Genomic DNA, 20882 nt, shown 5'->3' on the forward strand with positions numbered 1-20882 from the left:
AAATTGTAACCTTAGATTCTATTTGCGTTTTGAGTCGTTTTGAGATACAGAGGGAATGGGCTCCAAGCAGATCTTTTTTTTATTAAAATTGGCCTTTTTTGCCTCCAAATTCACAATCTTCACAGGATTTAGTGTCAAACAGTCTTGCTTGCAGCCTGTCTTGCTAGTGTTACAATCCACCCTTTTACTGAATATGTATACAGTATAATGTGCTTCTAGACACAGCAGATTCACTCATGTTTAAATGGTCTTGATGGTTCAAGTTGTGCTGTTCGTCAACCCAGCCATATGATCTTCTATAATGAGCTTTGTAAAAGCCTTATTCAGAGTGTATTCCTTTTAATGTACATTCAGCCAACCTTTGCCAACCAGTGCAATTTACTGAATGTTTAGAGTTGTTTTTAGAGTTGGTGTAAGTTTAGTGTTTACTTGAGGAAAATGACTAAGAGTAACTGAAGAAAAAGAAAGTTGCTACATTTTGTCAAAATAGTGGCTAAACTTTGGGATAATACACTTATTGTAGGGTGGAAATACGGTAAATACAAGGTGAGTATTTGCAGTGAGACAATTTTTGTTGTTTTGTCTCTACTCCAGCACTGAAGTGGAATTAATAGTGCAGCTCTAAAGTGTGTCTCTGTATTTGTATGTATTTTTTTTTTTGGTGGATTTTGTGAAATCTGTGGTCATTTTTAGTCAGAAAAGACTTTCTTAGAAGATAATCCAGTGGTAGCAAACATCTGCTCAGATCCAACCAAATGCCTCAAAATGCATTGGACAGAGCTTCACATAGCAGCAGGACAATGACCTCAAACACACTACTTAAAACAGCCAAAGAGTTTTTCAGGGCCGAAAACAGGAATCTTTCCTCACTGGCTAGGTCTATCATCTGACCTGAATCCAACTAAACAAAAATTCCCCAAAGCGAACAGGAACTGCCGATGGCGGCAGTACAGGTCTGGCAGAGCATCACGAGGGATGATACCCAGCATCTGATGATGTCAATGGATCGCAGATTTCAGACAGTCATAAAAGGCAAAGGATTTACTAATAATCACTAAATGTGACAACTTTATACTGTATACAAGTGTTAAATTGTCCAATTAGTTATGGTCTCCCAAAATGGGGAACTGTATAAAAAGGACTGCAATTCCTACATTGAACACTGGGTATAGATGTAACATGTACATGTAGATACAAATTCCCCTAAATATAAGGCTGACAGTCTGCACTTTAACATACCGACCTTAAATCTGAATTTCAGAATCAGAATCCAGTTAGATTTGATGTGAAATGGTGAGAGGCAGCACATTTACTACAGAATAGCCCATAAAGTACATCCTTCAATGAGATATGCTTGTATGTGAGACTCCATATCTCAAAGGAGAGCCAGAGGGACATGCCACTTATTTGGGTATATCAATCACATCTTTATAGGCTCCAGCATCAAAGTTTAAAATGAGAATACTCTCCTTTGGAGGAGCCTACTGTGGCTCACTGCAGAGGCCTTTCACAGCGTTCCCCAGTTTCTCTCTCTCTTTCTCGCTCGCTCTGTTCCAACCACCATGACCCAGAGCACTACCACAGTGGTATTCTGGTTACATTCTGGTTTGTTAGAGTGCTAGATTGTCGGCACACCCTGCAAAACAGCAAGCACATTCCGGTTCTCCGTGCTCCCCAGTACACCTGCTCTACATAGCTATTCATCACCCCTCCCCCAAACCTCCACACAAAAAGATTTCATTATGGTTAAGGAACACATCATTTCTCAGGAAGTAATGGCCGCATTGCTGTTCAATAGTGCAGCCTCAGAACAGTCACTGTGGATACTGAAGCTTACCACATTGGACTACCTTATGCGGTGCACCACCGGGGGTTTCTGGGTTCACCAATTTCTCTGATTGATGGACATTCTTCACATTCCTCTTATCCTTTACCAGAGGAATTACTGTCAGAGTAGATGTGCCTGTTAAAGTATGAGTACTTCTGAATGTAAAGCAGTAAGTTTGCTTGGTGCTATGCTAAGAGTCTGTTCTTGTGCATCCTGATGTGAAAACTATAAAGGGTACCTAAAATCTGCAGTGTTTTTCTGCAGCTTTTAAAGTTTTTACAGAAAGGTTAGTGGTCTTGAAGGTGCTATTCTGGGTGTCGCTGTGCTTTGTGAACCCAGCTTGAGGGAGAACCCTCACACTCTTGTTTCAGAGGTACTGCACAACCCTGGGCAGTTACTGCCGAGAAGCAAAACAGGAAATTTCATGTTTCCCCTTTGTTTTTAGCAACAGCTTGCATCACATGATTTCTGCAATGGCACGTACGCCCGTAATGCGTGCAAACACTTATGCCACAACATACACATTTGGCCACATTCACCAACATCTTTAGGGAACATCATGGTGTGAACCACCACATGCAATGTTACATTTTAACAAAACAAGGAGAAACACATGAAGATGTGTACAGAAACTGCATTCTTTATTTATACATTATGCTTGTGTGTGTATGTGTGTGTGTGCAATATTTAATTTTACCTAATAATATGCCTTTTTTATATCCCTTATAATAGATAATTACAGAGCTGCCTATCACCAGAAGCACAATCAGAATCAAGAATACAGTATATATCCCAATGGGACCTCTAACACTGCTCCCACACACCTGCCCATCTATAAGTTCCACTCTGTATGCTTCAGGTGTGAAATAATGACAGGTCACATCTGCCCAGTCTTCGATATTTATCACATTTGCTGCCTCAAATGTTCCGTACCAGTCCAACAGGCAGCAGTTGAACGGGTTTCCTCCAATGAAAAGAGTCTGAACCCTTTGGGCAATCATGTTAGCCTGCCGAGTTGGGATGGTTGTCAGCCTGTTGTTCCTCAGGTCAAGCAACGTAAGGTCAAGTTTCAACAGGGAACCTGGGAGCTTGAAAATGTAATTGCTAGAAATGTTTAAAGACTTTAAGTAGCGGAACGGAGTAAAGTCAAAGTTGTGAAGACCAGTGTTTCCTAGGTCTAAATACTGCAAGGTACTGCCAAGACCTGCCAATGCATCTTGCTGTATGATGATTTCTGGGTTGTTTGACAGGTCCAGGTGTGTTATGGATGTCCTCTCAAAGGCAGTGGACGGCAAGTGTTTAAGGCTGCACCCTGCCAGGTAAAGTCGTCTCAGAGACACAATGTTGCTCCAAACAGCACAATCAGAGTATTCTGGAGTGGTGTTATTCTCTAAGGAGCAGATACATACTCTATTATAACTCAGATCCACTGTGCCAATGTTAGGTAGGGCAGAGAACAACCTGGGAGGTAGTACCTGTAGGTAATTGAGACTCAGATACAGATGTGTCAGGTTGCTCAGTTTATGCAATGTGCTTTGGTTACCTTGGAGAGTAGTTAGCCTGTTATTGCTCATGTCCAACTCATAAAGTGAACTTGGGAATTCCCCTGAAGATAGGTCCAGGGATTCCATACAGTTTGTTCCCAATTTCAGTCTTGATAAAGATGGCATTTTACTTAAGAATCCCTGTGGGAGGTGGATCACCTGGTTCCCAGTCAGGTCCAGATGGTCCATGGTGGAGATGCCCCCATAAAGACTCTCATCCCACAGTTTGACTGTAACATTGCTCGCATTGCCATTAAGATTAAAAAACTGAACTGTGGTGTCCCAATTTGCAGAGCTATTGTCTAAAAGGTGCTCATAAAAACTCACCCTATTGTTAGACAGCAGCAAGTTCCGAATGTGGCTGTGGGTAGGCAGAAAAGGGAAGAAGAAAAGCTTGTTGTCTGAGAGATCGAGGGTCTCTAAGTGGAATGTTTCCCTCATGTCCTGCTGGGAGGTGAACAACTCAATACCATTGTGACTGGCATTCAGCTCCACCAGCTGAGTAAGTTGAAAGTTCACCAGGCATGGCAAGCTATTGAAGGCCAAATTGAGTCTTTGAAGCTTCTGTAAGTGGTCAAAGGCACCATCTATCTCAAAGAGCATATTTCTCTCCAGGTTCAGTTCCCTGAGCTGGTGAAGGTCACGGAAAATATCTGTGTCCAGTCTCAGCATGACATTCCTGGAGAGAGACAGGTACTCTAGTGAGGTCAAGTTCTCCAGAACAAAGGAAGCCTTTTCCTCTGTGAGCCCATTCCCTGAAAGGTCCAGTGTCCTCAGCTTGGTCAGTGCACGCAAGGCCAGGCCAGTCTGTGAGTACCCTTTAGAAAGGTTATTATCAGCCAAACTGAGGCTCTCTAGATGTCTTGTGCTGAGGAACGCGTCTGACTCGATAGTGTCCAGTAAGTTGCCTGCACATCTCAGGATGCGGAGAGCAGGATACCCAGAGAGACGTTTGTGCTGCAATGTTCTGATACTGTTGTTGTTTAGCTGAAGCTCTGCGATGTTGCCAGGTAGGTCTCTTGGCACAGACGAAAGCCGACAATTGTTGCAAAGGGCAATCTGTGAAGCCTAAAAAGAAAGCACAGACACATTGCAAATGAATATGAATCTGAAAAGGATTCTCTTAGATCACATGAGCTGTTCTGAATCAGATTTTTCCCTTTTTCTCCCAATTTGGTAGCCAATTGTACCCCGTCTAATTCAATTAGAGCTTTATATATTATATACACCGCCCCCACCCCGTCCCTCGGCGGCCCAAAGGAGAGCGACACGCCTTCTTCAAGCCGTCTCGTCTCATGCTTGTGACCGTGATTCCGAGGCGCCTGAGGTGCTTTATTGTGCAGCGATCTACTAACCCTGCCAAGTCCCTCCCTCTGGAGCAGCGAGCCAATTATGCTGCTCCACGTGAGCCGGCCAAACTTGGCTTTTGGCAGGACCGGGAATCAAACCCCAGTCCCCGGTGTGCAACTGCAGCGAACTGCAACCGCAAGTCTGCTGCATCTTAGCCTGTTGCACCACCTCAGCCCTTGAATATAGTTTTATAGTTATCTCACTTAGATACGTTCATAAAAAAATATGAGCAGTTTGTGCTGCTTATTGTGCAACAGCTATGAACGCTATGACATCATATTAATTGATTCACTTAAGTATTGATGCAAACCAAGTAACTGCATAACCATGCTCAAATAGTTAGCAAGCACAGTTAGGGATGGAACATTAGCACAAGACCAAGACACAAGGAAACAAGTGTTTTCTGAACAGGAACTGAAGATTTGTGTGATTTGGGTACCGAAACTACATTTGAGAAATTTACAATGGAAAGGTCTCTGATATGGAACTTTTTCTTGCAACTCAATAGTACAATCGTGTTATAGAAAAATGTTGGGCATGATACAGCAGATGTAAAGTGATTAACAAATTTTAATCGTAAACTAAGCACCAGTCAGATTTAGTACCACATGGAGAATTCCATTGCCGGTGGCCTACAGGCAGTGCTTTGGGGAGATGACCAGTCAGTTAATCTTTAACTGACCACTCACAACAAATGCATCTTAAAGGAGGAATGGGTCAATGATAAGGTAGTTGCAAAATCATTTATACTCACTATATTGAGTAGACCTGTACAGCTTGTTAATGAAAATATTTAAATATTTAAAGCATGCAGACATGGTCAATAGGTTCAGTTGTTTTTCAGACCAAATGTCACAATGGGAAATAAAATAGTGATCTAAAGCCTGATTTATACTTCTGCGTCGAGTCGACACGTAGACTATGTCGTAGCCTCCGCGTAGACGCGTACCCTCCCCAGAAATGTAACTACGCGTCGCGGTGACGCGGACTGTAAGAACTGTGGTCCGCTTGGTAGCATTGCATTATGCATTTCCGGCAGCTCCGCCATTGATGAGTTTCAGTCGCCTGTGCTGTCCGAAACCAGTTGACTTGATGCCTCATTGCCTGATTAGTAATCTGTCCTTCAAAAAAGGCGACTTTGGAGGTGTGTTCGCAGCACATGATTGAGACGCACTTTGAAGGCAGAAAGTTGTCCGAGCGAAAGTAAAGTGATTACGTGATGCGGAATTAAGCAATTTAGCTGGCTACCTCACAGAGGCTTAAAACGTTACGTACGTTATTTCAGTGTTAAGCAATTAAAATCTTATTTATAAAGTATGAGTAAAATAAAAATGTCGAGCTTGTTGTGTACTTGCGCTTGTGGACAAGCTCTTTTACAGTTCTTTATGAACTCCGCCGCTGTTTTCAGCCGCCATTAATTTAATGGAAGTAAGATACATACAGTTAATTGCAAATGATTATGGGATATAATGACGAGGAAAACTAGCGTTTTGGCGGTGTAATTGCAGGGCGACACAGACACCCCAATGCACAAGTATAAATGCTCTCAGCGGCGGGTAGAGGCTACGTGTAGGCTACACGGTAGCATCTGTATAGACTCAACGCAGAAGTATAAATCAGGCTTAAGTGATTAATTGTTGGTGCCAGACAGGGTGGATTGAGTATTTGATTGACAGGGTGTATTACTGATCTCCGGGGACATTCATGTCTCTAGAGGTTGCAGAGAATGGTGCGAAAAACAAAAAAACATCCAGCGACCAGCAGTTCTGCGGTTCAGCAGTTCTGACGCCTTTTTAACGAGAGACATCAGAGAAGAATGGCCAGACTGGTCAAAGCTGACAGGTAGGTGACAGAAACGTAAATAACCACACATTGCAACAGTGGTATGCAAAGAGCATATTTGAACACACAACGCATCAAACCTCTAAGTGGATAGGCTACAGCCGCAGAACACTTAATAATCTAATAAATACCTAATGAAGTGCTCACTGGTAATTCTTGAGTGAGGATCACATGGAGTTTAATTTGCACTGCTGAAATAGTTAAGATTTAAAGCTGTGGTGTCTCATCTCAGTTATCAGAATGCATTACATTCCATTACATTACAAGGCATTTAGCAGACGCTCTTATCCAGAGCGACGTACAACGAAGTGCAGATCAAACACAAGTACAAGTGTGAAGAGGACCAGAGAGGACAGTACGGTTCCGAGTCCTAGTGTGACCATACAGATACAATCGGAACCATTGAAGAATACGCCAACTTACAAGCATACCAGAGTTGGCAGCATTTCATTTTATTTTATTTTTATTGAAAAAGTTGTTTGGCGTCAATTTATCTCCAAATGTGCGAATGAAGTAAAAGGCTGATGTCACTAATGTCTATTTTTGATGTTTGTCAAGCAGTCATCACATCACAAATTACATTTTAGTGCGATGAAAACAAACACTGAACCCTCCCAACCTTAAACATAAATAACCCTGGGCTGTTTCTGTGCTATATCTCCTTCTAAACCCACATGTGCATGTATGCTTCATGTCTGTCTTCTGTTGTGGTTTATTTTTGCCTCACCACACATGTAAAAATGTGCATGAATTTCTGGTAAATGAATGCGCCTCAGTGTACTTTCACACCTCCTGGCTGAGCTTCATTTGATCTCTGGCTGCATTTGGGCCCAGTTCTCTCGTTAGTCTCTCCTAAGCCTGAGGTCAAGATCCGTCATGCCTCACTCTCTTCTTCAAAAGCTTTCCTCTTTCTTTCTTCATAATTCATCCAATTTCTTTGAGACAGAATTGACCTTGCATGTACGAATCAGCGATGCAATCTCAGGGTTACATCAATATTCAAATACAGTGTTCACAGATTATGTGAAACCAATGTGTAATTATGGAAATAGTCTGGTCGAAAAATGTAAAATAGCCAAAAAAATTCCTACTTAAATGGAAAATAAAAAAATAAAAATTTACTGAAAACCCTCCAATTTTATATACAACAAAAATATTATTTTTCAATATAACCACAACACCACTGTTTAGTGACAACAGGAATTAACCATACTGTAAGATGCTCACTTACCAGTCTACAAGGTCCCTTAAGTGATTGACAGGAAGCTGGAGTCAAGAGGTTCCACATCAGCCACAAGTTAAAACACAGCATGGAGGAGAAGCCGGCGAGGGGCATCTTAACACCATTACTAACCAAACAGAAGGAAAAGGAGCAGAGGTGAGATAATGAGAAAGTGTGAGAGAATGAGAAAGAGAGATACAGAGAGAGAGAGAGCTCCTCCTATTTTCTGTACAGAATGACACGTTGCATACAAAAATCACAACCAAATGTCTACCACGCCTCAAGGCACCTTTATCTATGCCATGCAAAACCTTAATGGTGAATAGCATGAAAGCAATCTAACCATTTTGAAAGGAAAACAGCATTAATAAGTTCCTTCTCTCCTCCATACTTTGACCTTGCCATCACTCTGATATAAGTTTGTATTTTAAGTACTTCTTAGCAAACTATAACCTGGCCATCCCGTTTTTGCATCTCTCTGCATTTCTCGGTCTCATAATGGCTTCTTTGACTTTCATAGGCACAACTTTGGTCCTCGTGTTGACAGAAATAATAGTAATAATAGTTTCCAAAGGTGATCGAAAGATAGAGTAAAGACTAGGTGCTGAGAGCTCTCGTGTACATACATTAAGGAGGCAATTAAACACACCTGAGCAATTATAAACACCTGTGAAGCCATATGTCCCAAACATTATGGTGCCATGAAATGGTGGCACTATGTATGAACACTTCTGTAATTTCTATTAAACCAAAACCAAAATGTATAAAAATACCCTTTAATAAAAACTGAGAATGTGCACTTTAACTGCATGTTAATTGTGTGATTCCTAAAATTGAGGCAAATAAAAGGCGAATCAAGATATAATGAGTCTTTGTCCCAAACATTTTGGAGGGCACTCTATGTACAGTGATGTGAAAAAGCATTTGCCCCCTTCCTGATTTCCTATATTATTGCATACTTTTCACACCGAATGGTTTCAGAGCTTTTAACAAAATGTAATGATAGACAAAGTTAATACACCTAAGTAAGTACAAAACTTTAAAATTATTATTTATTTTATTGAATGAAAAAAGTTACACCACCTTTAGCAGAAATAAGTAAAGAGTTTGACTAGGCCACCCCAAAATCATTTCTGAGGTTAATGATTCAACGAAATCAACATCTTACATTTTTAAAATAAAAAATGGTTTAATACTTTGCGCAAACACCCCTGGCAAAGATGACAGCCATGAGTCTTTTCATATGATTTGTGATAAGGTTCGAGAACACATTTGGAGGGACTTTTGACCATTCCTCCATGCAGAACTTTTCAGTATCATTGAAATCCTTGGGATACCGCCCTCTTCAGTTCAGACCACAGGTTTTTTATGGGATTTCTGGAGACTGACCATTGCAGAAATATGGTTGTTGTTTTCACTTAACCATTCCTGTGTGGATTTTGATGTATGCTTGGAGTCATTGTCCTGCTGAACAATCTACCTATGACCAAGACTCAACTTCCTAGCAGAGGCAACAAGATTTTCTGCCGAGATTTCCTGGTACATTGTTGAATTAATTGTGCCATTGATCTTAAATGGTGCCCCTGGATCACTTGCAGCAAAACATCTCCAAAAGATCAATGACCCACCGCCCTATTTGACAGTATGAGGTGCTTCTCCCTGTATGCATACCTCTTGTCAATGTCAATGGTGCGTACTTTTCATTTTGGTCTCATTTGACCATAGCATTCTCTTCCAGTCATAATTCCAATGAGGTTTGGCAAACTCAAGATGCTTGGTTTTGTTTATTGTGCTCAGTAAGGCCTGTCTTTTTGCCACCCTTCCAAAGAGTTTGTTGGTATGGAACTGCCATTTTATTATGACTTGGTGACCCCAATATGCAACTAATCTCTGCCTTTCTCAAACTGTGATCCTTGGGTCATTTATGGCTTCCCTCACCATCTTCCTTATCATCCATGGGGATAATAGGCACTTGCATCCTCTTTCTGGCAAGTTTGCACCTTTTACACCTTTTTATTATTGCCCTTACAGTGCTAAGTGGTATATTTTCTTAAGTGCCAATAATTCCAGAGCTCACTTTTCTTGGTTTGAATTTGCAGTTATATGAATGATAAATGTTGCCAACAGAACACAACATGAATTTATAAAGGCAGCATGGTGAAATGCTTGAATATAAAACCTCATCTTTACATAACAAATGGTGACAGTCTCATATTCATAATTTCATTTAAAATCTAATTTGCTGCAATACAGAGCCAAAAGAACAAAGAAACAGTAGCACTGTCCAAATACCTAAGGACTGCACTGCATATAGGCCACTCGACTTAGCCTAATATGTAACCTTACTGTAGAAATTGTATAGTTTCTCTAAAAACAAATTGCAAAGCTCTTTTGGTTTTGAGAAGACAATTATTGGGGGTCACAGAAAAAAACAAATTCCAAATTTGAAAACATGAAAAATAAATATTGTCTTATTTTACAAAGGGTCTTTTCAAAAACCACAATATGGTTTCATACTTTTTCATAAACTTCCCTGGTGCATCATCATACAGCAACATCATCTCAATTCAACTAATATTTTCTAAATACTTTTCCTCACCTTTACTAATGTAGTAATGTATACTATCCTAATTAATTTAAATGACCATTTTAGTTGAAATTGTAATTTAACAAAACAATCAATCATTTATACGGATCATTCTTAATACACTTCACAAACCTTGACTCATCTGCTCTGCTTCAGGACAACCTGCCCATACAACTCAATGTATGTTTCAATAGTGTTGTTTAAATCTCAGGTCAACTGAAAATCATATAAATACACCGATAACACAGATTCATTATGATTAATTTCTGCGCAGTTTAAGGTTGCTCAAATCAAGCTTTTTAATTTACCAAAGATTCTTACCCACCAGGGAGAAGAAAAGCGAAGGATGTCAACAGAACAAAGAGTAAAGTGGATTTACAGATTAAGTAGGCAAGATCTTACACCAGACAAAATGAAATACATATGAGTTTGTTCATATCACTTTGTCATTGATAAGTTTACTTGTAATGCGTTCTATCATATAACTTCCTCACATTCAAGTAGCATGAGTGAGTAAGCTGAAAAATCTCCAGGACCAGTTTTGCCAAGCGTAAAGTCCAAACTAGCAATGGTAATGCGACTGAAAACCAGTGTGGCTGTACGAGGCACTTTTCTAATATTGAGTCTGTGAACTTTGTTTTTATCCCTTTAAATGTGACCCATGTGGCAAAATGTTAACACCACTTAGTTAACACAAGTTTTCGTGACAACTCCCAACAAGAATTATCCATTATTGACAGCAGTTGATTTCCCTAAATTCAGAGATAAAGGAAAAATACCCAGGAGTAAAATGTGTCGCTAGTAACCATAATGACAGTGAGATTAGCAACTGGATTAGATGGCAGAACCTAATTCGTGATTCTAATAGTTATGGTGACCTAATTTTAGGCTATACAATTTATTATTCATTAATATTGAATACTCCTGTGTATTATTAAAACTAAAACTATTTCCCTCACAAATTTGGGTTGCATATCGTTGTGTATTTTAAGTAATGCAATGCAATGGATTCAATTAATAAATGTAGCCGATTTAAACAATTACCCTAAGGCAGTGTTTCCCAACTCCAGTCCTCGGGACCCACTTGCCAGAAGGTTTTTGTTGTAACCAGTAGCTCACACACCTGATTTAACTAATCAAGGGCATTTTTGTGGTTTGATTGGTTCAATCATTAAATCAGGTGTGTGAGTTACAACAAAAACCTTCTGGCATGTGGGTCCCAAGGACTGGAGTTGGGAAACACTGCCCTAAGGTATATCTAAGGCGACATGGCTCAGGCAGTAAGAGCAGTCGTCTGGCAGTCGGCGGGTTGCTGGTTTGATCCCCTGCCTGGGCTGTGTCGAAGTGTCCCTGAGCAAGACACCTAACCCCCAAAATGCTCCTGACGAGCTGGTCGGAGCATTGCATGGCAGCCAATCGCTGTCGGTGTGTGAGTGTGTGTATGAATGGGTGAATGAGAAGCATCAATTGTACAGCGCTTTGGATAAAGGCGCTATATAAATGCCATTTACATGAATGACCACTGCCCAGACAGTAAGCGACTCCGGGCCGGATCTTCCCCGATTCTGGCCTGAAATCAGCCGGTACCGGCACAGATCCGGTCCAGAGGCACTTGCTATCTGGTTGTAATTTGGCCGTAGTAATTATGCCAAATCCGTATTGCAAATAAAATTAGTGAATCACTGAAAAGATCAGCTTATTTTAGTGGTGCATATTTGAACTATAACAGAATAAACACAAAGCCTAGTCTACCTGTGTGCTATCGATTCTGTGTATCGCTGTTGAGGAGCTCATCCATTTTTATTGACTGAGTTCGTCCCCCCAAGTCTACCACGTGAACCCGATACTGTTAACAACATAGGCTACTACATGATTTAGGACTGTCTAGGTAACACACTTCGGTGAAGGTTGGTACCATGCGTAAATGCTGCGCAGCACAAGACTATATAAAGTTTTATTCACGCAATCATCTATCATCTACAGCTAACGTCAGCCTATACGACTACAAATCTGCAATAGCAACACATTCTGGTAAGCTACAATGAACCTAAGTTTAGGTTTTTATTTTATTTTTAATTTGATCACATCTATCGGGACACAAGAGTGCACTTGCAAATAAGCAATTACAACACGTTAGTATCGTGAAAACATGAAATGTTAATATAGCCTGTCTACTTTAAATTACAAATGCACTTACGCAGAAGCGTTGGTAAGGAACCTCCACGCCACCGACGGCTGAACCCGCAACCATGGCTTGCACCCCCAACTGACCGCTGAGGCAGGGTGCTTGTTCGAAGATGTGCTGGGACTCGTTATCTGCCTCTTGTTGGGATTAATATTGTATTTGCGGAAGCAAGCAAGCAGCGGAAACTAAGTCACATGAACTGTCAAGATCATACAAGCTCCAAAAGCGAGGTCAGATCTGGCGAGTTCCTCAGCAGCCACAGCCTAAATTAGATTCACTATCAGGAAATTCTCCCTTCTGTCTGAATAATCTAGACATTTCACTGGTAGCCTATAGGCGATAGTCTTTAACGGTTTCAAAAAATAATTAATTACTAAACCAGAATCAATTCTCTGTTCGTTTAATTGCTTGCATAAATTCACATTTAATTACAATATAATTCACGACACTATCCTGGCATCGTGAATAATTCTCTCGGGGAAAAAAAAACTTTGCATCGGAGAGGAACCGTTTACATTGCTTAAGTCAGCCTACAGTGTGAAGCGTAGAGTGTCAGGACCACAAAAACCTGCCTGGTACACACACCCTCCCTCCTCTGCTGGTTTTTGATCAACAGATACTATTACAGAGGAAACCACTCAATGCTAACGCCCTTCCTGTCGTGCTATGCTATTCACACATCTGCAAGATGTTGCTGCTTTTTCTTCCTTAAATAGCACACACAGCACTAAGCAACAGTTGAACGCACAGTATGTAGCCTAACACTTTCTTTTGGGAGACACTTTCTCTAGTGCATTATGCAATGCATTATGCACTGTTTTGCCGGTGCTCTCAGCTGTTAATAGTAGAATATACCCTACATTGCTCTACTCATGCATATTTATTCATTTTATTTTCAACATCATCCATACTTGAGATAGGAAATAACATTTTCTGGAGCTGCCCCAATACATTTTTGACACACAGTGTGTTGTCGTGTTTTGTAGGCTAATGCTTTTTTCAGCAACAGAAGCAAGAGAGACTGCTGACTGTTGTTGTTGTTGCCTTTCCAGACTAATTTCTGGCACTTCAGCTCAGAAAACAACTCAGGCCTAGTGATTAACCAAAGCCCCCCCACATACCCTGCCCTCACAATATTTACATTGCACTATAAGAGTTATTGGTAAAGGTTTTAATTGTGACTAATATGTGCATGCAAACATGTCCCTAAAGGCCAATGCATTACAGTTCTTTTGAAGAAAATGAAACATGCCAACAATATATAGGGAGCTGGGATTACAAAAATAGATTCACCATACAAGATAAGATCATCACTATCTCCAACAGTCCAGTGGTTTGGTTCACATTTGACTAATAATATATATTTTTTTAAATATGCATCACTTTATATGGTCACCACAAGACCTTACAAAAGTATTCCGTGGTGTGGCCGTTTTATACACAGTTTCATTTTCCTGTTCTGTCTCATGTAGGCTAACGTATTCTGAGTCATTAAGAGTCTCCACAGTGTAATTTAGGGTATCAGGGTTAAAAGTTTAAACTAGTATGAATTAGTTGCCATGCTCCAGTTAAACTATAGGGCCTCTAGGGGTTTTCAAACTTGATGCTAGGGACCCACTGTGCTTCCTGGTTTTTGATTCTGCCATAATTGCAACATCTGAATAGTAATTGTTTTTAATTTGGCAATGTCTACTGAAGGAGGGTTTGCCATATTATGGTCCCATCATGTCAGTAATAGCTTTGAAGAGTGCTAAGAAGAATAAATATTGACTTCCCGTGATTGTTAATCAGTGAGATCAACTGAATATGTAGGTTTGAAATGGTAGATTGGATTCTCGAGTGATAGATGACTTAGAACAGGCAAACATAGATGAGGAGACCAGGGAAGTGTGGAAGACCGACAGATCATGTGGGGCTACGGTCATTCTCCACTTCCTTTAAGATGGAAGTGGAATGCACACCCAACATACCTTCAGTGAGCACTTTATTAGATAGACCTGTACACCAGCTTGTTAATGCAAATATTTAATCAGCCAATCATGTGGCAGCAACTAAATACATAAAAGCATGCAAACGTGGTCAAGAGGTTCTGCTGTTTTTGAGACCAAATGTCAGAATGGGGAAGAAATCTGATCTTAGTGACTTTGTCCGTGTAATGATTGTTGGTGCCAGAGAGGGTGGTTTCTCAGGAACTGCTGATCTCCTGGGATTTTCACGCAGTCTCTAGAGTTTCCTGAGAATGGTGCAAAAAACAAAAAAGCATCCAGTTCTGCAGGCAGAAACGCATTGTAATGAGACAGATCAGAGGAGAAGGGCCAGACTGGTCAAAGCTGACAGAAAGGTCAGTAACACAAATAACCACACATTACAAGTGGTATGCAGAAGTGCATCTCTGAACACACTACGTGTCAAACCTCTTAGGTGGATAGGCTACAGCAGCAAAAAAAAAAAAAAAGTAATAAATACCTAATAAAGTGCTCAGTGAGTATAGATCGGTAATTCTACTTACCACAAATCTTCACAAGGTTAACATTTTTTACTGCCTCCATACAACAATTGTGCCATTCAGCTGAGCTATTATGATACACACAAATAGTTTGGATAACCCCCTGACAAGATCAAGAGGACCAAGGCATGGGACCTCTGATGCATGAGTGTGGCTGGGGTGCAATGCCACTTTCCGTCCCATGTGAAACTTTAATGTGGTTCTCCAGCTGCTACAGGAAGTCCCACACACTGGCAGAGAAAGAGTGGCTCAGAGTGCATAGATACACATCTGCTAAGAAGGGGGCACTCACCACAGCCTAGGGGCTTTCAATGGCACGTGCGGTCCACACCTCCCAGTGGCTGATTTCACACACCTTCCACGCCATCCCAGTGGGTAATTTCATACTATTTCAATTCTAACATTCATAGCTTTCCCCTCAACCAAAGAAAAGACAGACCTGAATCCATGCTACGGTTAAAGGTACATGGCTGAAATCTCAGTTTTTGGGCCTTAACCAGCATATCATTAAAACCAAAAGCTAAGAATATTCTGAACATCCCCCTGAACCCCAGAATCACAAGTTGCAGAACACTATCTGTTATAAATTGCCAGGAGTACATGTCTGACAAAACCTTCAATATAAACTCCATGAGCACTTTATTAGGTATTTAAGACTTATTTTTAAACTTCTACTGCTCTAGCCTATCCACTTAAATAGTTATGATGCATTGTGTGTTCAGAGATTCTCTTCTGCATACCACTGTTGTAATGTGTGGTTATTTGCATTACTGTCACCTTCCTGTCAGCTTTGACCAGTCTGGCTATTCTTCTCTGATGTCTCTCATTAACACGGCTTTTGGGTCTGCAGAACTGCTGCTCACTGGATTTATTTTTATTTTTTTTGCATCATTCTTTGCAAAATCTAGACTAGTGTCTGAAAATACCATTAGATCAGCAGTTTCTGAGATGATTTGTGTTGAATAGGAGCTAACCAGAACCCCTAACATAGAACCTGAGCCTTATGTTTCCATTGAGCAAGTGCTGCTAACAAATGACTATATGTTAATGAAGAAACTGTTACTTCAGAATGCCAGCCCAACAGCACTCCCTTGTGGTTATATTACAAGATGCTTATTGTAAGAATCGATAATTTATTACAGTGCTCTTTCATGAAAATATGCTTTTCAGTTGTGATTGAAGTGCTTCTTGAACCCCATCATGAGTGCAGCCACCACATTGTCAATTATTGAATTGTATCAACATTTTGCAACAAAATAAATGAGTTCACTTAACCCAGGGGTGCACAGCAAGGGCCAAACCATTTCAGGATTTTGTGCCAACTTCTGCCCTTATTTAATTATATCAATCATACTGCACCTTGGTCATTTGTAAAAGCACCAGCTCGAGGCCCAGACTGCAGGTGTACGTGTAAAGATTTCACTGTGATCCAATACAGGAGTGAACCCATGTAATCCATAGAGCTGTCAGAAAACAAAAATGAAAGTAATTGGTTGGAACAAAAACCAGCACGCAGAATTGCCTTCCAGGACCGGGGTTGTGCACCCCTGACACTTAACCAGTGCCTTTCATCTCAGGATCTTCAACCACTTTTCAGTGAAGTGAGGAATGTCAACCTCAACCTCTCAACCACCACCAATGTGTAGCATCTACCTGGACGTGTAAGCCAAAATTAAGGGACAATTAGATAGCCAGACTGAAAGGGTCAGGAGTGGAGTTTGTCCAAGACACCATGGAACCACCTAATTGTTATGAATACCACTTGATCTTTAATGGGGACCTTTTTTAATTACTGCCACCTAACATTGCCGCTGGGCATGCCTGTCCAATTCTCCCGATATATTGGAATGTCCAACTAGTCATTTGCAACCACAGACATGTTCATGTGTGATCCCTCTCTTGATTTGTGTAGACATCGGTGGTTCTCCTTTAAAGTGCATGGTGTCACCAGCCTGCTTCTTCTCACACCACAACCCACAGCCAAGCTCACACAGAGTTGAGTCAAAGGAAGACCTTTCAGCTTTGGCATGCAACTTCGACCAGCAAGGATCGCCAGAGAGCAATGAAATGCAGACCAGCAGCCAATTGAACACTCCTGTACCATGGGTGACACAATTGGCACAATGTATGCCACTGGAACATTCCACTTTCAGTCTGAGACTACACTGTGGTACCTTATCCCATCGGTTCTCAAACTCAGTCCTGGGGACCCCTGTGTATGCTGGTTTTTGCTACAGGCAATTTCATGCTCAATTACGGTTCTTTGATAATTGATTATATTCCTTTAACTTATTAACACAACGCAGGCTTGGGTTGTTATCCTTTGCTTTGTCTTTGAATTCTTCATTTACTAAATGGTTATTTTTAGTGGCCAGTTGTCCACACTTTCACAACTTTATTTTTATCTGTTTATGTTAATGTTTGCAATTCCACAATAAGCACAGTGTGAATATGGGACTTCTGTTCCTTGTTGCATAAATACAAAATAAGTATACACAAGAATCCGGATGAAATCCCTGCAGCACAGCATGGTGCCTTAACCAAATGAGCCACTAAGCCCCTTTATTGGGGACCTTGGTCCTGTACCATCGCACCAACAGTCAATGTTGGTATTATTTGGTAATAATCATTTAGGATCATTACTGCACTCAATGAAGTTAATTAGATGGACTAATTTTCCTAATAGATTTTGTATGGCAAGTTGATAACAAATACTGGTACATCATTATGAGTCTTTGTTTCCATAACAAAACATGAATAGATATTGAACTGACAAGTTCACAGGCTACTCATTTAGACTTTATTTGGAGGCAATGTGATCTCACTGATGTAAAGGATAAAACCTAACAAACACTTTGTGATGTTCTACTAGACCACAAGACAATAAACGGTCAGTTACGTCATTATTTCGGTGGTAGCTTCTCCGGGTTCTTTACACTTCATATCTGCACAGGAAAAGGGACTAAGAATTATCTGCATGCGTACAACCAGCTCCTCTGAAGACGGAGCCCAGACTCAGAAAGTTGTCCCAAGTGGCCACTTGTCGTCTTGTGGAATTTGGTAATAGGTGCACAATTAGTTTTGGCTTCAACACATCCCATTCAGTCTTCCCACTTCAGTTCACTTGTGCTATAGAAGTGAGGTTTACATCGGCACATTTTACTCTGACCACTAAAACGGTAACAATAATTAAACATGTTAATTATTATGCATTCCTTATTATATATTGAATATATTTGCCACATTATACATTTCATTTGGCCTCATTTAAACTGACATAAAATGTCCTCTACTGGTTTTAAGCAATGTCACTTCATAAAATACAGTAAAAAGTCATTTCAGACTGTATATAAGTTAAAACTGCCCAGGCAGCTGAGTTCATTAGTCCACACTGTGACCAATGTATGGATACCCCTTCCCTCCCTCCGACTAAGGCTTCCGTCATGTCCAACTGCAGTTTTCCACAGGGCGCGAGTTGCACTCCCAAAAGGAATGTTAGGAGTAATCTCTGTGCCACAAACAGTTTCCTTGGCACAGTACCACCACAAGTAGCATCCTAAGGGGGTTTTAACCATCCAGTGGTTTCCCCAGATAAACCATTGTCACTTCAGTGTTCCCGTAAACAGCTGAAACAGCAGGGAAGAGACAACCTTTCGGTAGCCCTCGGAAGGCCACTCCGAGAAACTCAAACCCTCTCTCGAAAGCCAATGTCTTGTCCTCCATGTCTAGAATGACACGTATTCTCTCTCCAATCTGGAAAAAATATATAAAAATAAATCACACACTCCATGATCACCCTTCAGTAACAACATTTCATTAGTAACTGTTTACTGCTGTAAGTAATGTACATAGAATGGCAGGAAGTATAATCCAAGCCTCACTTTCAAGTTATTCATGAGAAATGTTTGTGTCATACTTGGATGTGTAGTACCTACTATGAGCAGTTATGTGGGTGGTTAGTTATCAAGTTCAGAAATGGAAATGGACCCCTAATCCATAGCACTACAAACCACTCCAGAACTTAACAAAAGCTAACTTAGCATTATTTGGCAGCTTCTGTTCAACACACTCACATATTTCTAGAAAGACATGGAATGGCTCAGACTACTATGAATCCAGAGTGCCATTTCCATCCCTGCAGTCCATGCTTTCTCAATCGACAAGCATACCTGATATTTGGGTGCATTGTTGCACTGAGGGAAGTTCCCATTGACCTCTCCATTGTGAAGCAGGTTGTTGTCCACCAGATTCCATCCCCAGCTCTGATCATCACTGCCCAGGAGTGCCACATAGCCCTGGCACTGCATGGCTGCCCGCTTAGTGGCTATGCCAATGACTGCCACAGTTCCAAGAGGACCCTCCCACCAGATCTCCCACGCGTGCCTGCCCTCTGAAAAGCCTATCTTTCCACGGGCACCATCGGTGCTCTGGGCAATGGGGTTGCGGTGTAAGGTGAAGCCATTTTTCTTCACATATACATTGCGTGAGCAGTCGTGGGAGCTCAGGGCATGTTGGTAGGACTTCAGCTATGAAGATGAGTAAGGGGGGGGGGGGGTTAGTTATTTCCTGAGAATTCTAGCTACACTTCAAATGAGACCACTGACATATAGCTAGCTAGAGCTACCTTAGGTATGTAACGTTAGAACATCTTTGTTACGCCTGCGGAGGTACTACAATCCTACTCCATTTTTAAACGAATTTACTATTTGTCATATTGAAATGCAAATAACTGTTCAACAAGCGGGGACACGTCACAGACAAATGGCTTTATATTCAAATTGAAAGGGAGCAATCTTGCAATATCCAGGCGGAGCAAAGATCACAATTACACGAGCTTTGGATATGGCACATTACATGCAATGCTAGTCACAGTAACTGGCAGCTAACCATCTACCCGCGGGTATCTATTAAATAGATTACGGATTTAGAGCAAGCAGGCTAACTAGGTAGCGACCAAGCTAAATGTTGGTTGAGACGGAATATGTTACCTAGCTAACATTACTGTAACGTTATATAGCCATCTATGTTATGGATTAACAAACAAATGTGTTTGATAGAGCTAATCGATTACTGACAATACAGACAAACGGCAGTGATTTAGCAGTTCAATCAAGCTTGCTAGCTAGTTACCTTTCCCTTGTAGGTGGGCAGGTTGCAAAGAATATCGGAGCGCAGTGCCTCTTCGCTCAGTGAACGGGCGCAGAGGCTCCTCCAGACCTCGCTGTTTTCATCGGCGAGACAGCTGTTCCAGTGCCAGGAAACTAAGGAGCATCGCATAAGATCAGGCAATTCCAAATATGAAAAGATATGCTCTAAAACCCGACTGGGTAGTCTGCCGGCTACCCCCCCGACTCCACCAGCTCCAACTGCAGGAGATCCGACGGCGCTACCACTTGCAGTCGCTGCTCCGATGCATGAAGACGCCCCACCAGCGGCCGCACCAGACATTCTCGGAATGCTATCCAGCTAGCAGCTAATTAGAAATTGACAACGAAAGATTTTTGACAAAAACTAATAAATAAAAAAATGGAGAGGACAAACACAAATTGACCTAAGCCAGGTTTGGCTGGAACCACAATATTGCAGATGTGTCAGGGTGGACCTAGCTTGCTAGCTCGCTTCAAACAAGGGGATGGCGTAAGAAGAACTGAGAAAATAAAGGTCCCGGAAGCAGAACAAGATTGTACTATGAACTGACCGCGTATATGCAAAAACGCAATTGTTGAAAGTTGTTTTATATAACTAATATATTGTTACGTTTTTTTCGTTACGCATGGCCCATGTTTGGAAAATCTATATATCACTATAAAAATATTAT

The 20882-nt window shown here is 41.1% G+C and overlaps 2 protein-coding genes across 2 annotated transcripts; both read right to left on the reverse strand.

The window, feature by feature from the left end:
• Positions 1 to 2447: 2447 nt before the first annotated feature.
• Positions 2448 to 13138, reverse strand: nrros (negative regulator of reactive oxygen species). Its single transcript, XM_061240916.1, has 3 exons — positions 12571 to 13138; positions 7796 to 7913; positions 2448 to 4440 (listed from the first exon to the last, which is right to left on the reverse strand). Exons 2-3 carry the CDS (start codon positions 7898 to 7900, stop codon positions 2470 to 2472), a joined length of 2076 nt encoding a protein of 691 aa, XP_061096900.1. The 5' UTR covers positions 7901 to 7913; positions 12571 to 13138; the 3' UTR covers positions 2448 to 2469.
• Positions 13139 to 17845: 4707 nt separating this feature from the next.
• Positions 17846 to 20698, reverse strand: fbxo45 (F-box protein 45). Its single transcript, XM_061240021.1, has 3 exons — positions 20195 to 20698; positions 19234 to 19590; positions 17846 to 18817 (listed from the first exon to the last, which is right to left on the reverse strand). Exons 1-3 carry the CDS (start codon positions 20510 to 20512, stop codon positions 18632 to 18634), a joined length of 861 nt encoding a protein of 286 aa, XP_061096005.1. The 5' UTR covers positions 20513 to 20698; the 3' UTR covers positions 17846 to 18631.
• Between the last annotated feature and the right edge of the window lie 184 nt (positions 20699 to 20882).

The sequence above is a fragment of the Conger conger genome, chromosome 4 (assembly GCF_963514075.1).
Source record: "Conger conger chromosome 4, fConCon1.1, whole genome shotgun sequence".
NCBI lineage: Eukaryota > Metazoa > Chordata > Actinopteri > Anguilliformes > Congridae > Conger > Conger conger.

Bases quoted from the DNA above. Each gene is read 5' to 3' on its own strand.
- fbxo45 (XM_061240021.1), bottom strand. From the start codon at position 20,512: ATGTCTGGTGCGGCCGCTGGTGGGGCGTCTTCATGCATCGGAGCAGCG. The intron at 19,591-20,194 runs GTAACTAGCTAG...TCATCTTCATAG, and splicing joins TGCCCACCTACAAGGGAAAG to CTGAAGTCCTACCAACATGC. The intron at 18,818-19,233 runs GTATGCTTGTCG...TATTTTTTCCAG, and splicing joins ACAATGCACCCAAATATCAG to ATTGGAGAGAGAATACGTGT.
- nrros (XM_061240916.1), bottom strand. From the start codon at position 7,900: ATGCCCCTCGCCGGCTTCTCCTCCATGCTGTGTTTTAACTTGTGGCTG. The intron at 4,441-7,795 runs GTAAGTGAGCAT...CTTTCTTTTTAG, and splicing joins TTAAGGGACCTTGTAGACTG to GCTTCACAGATTGCCCTTTG.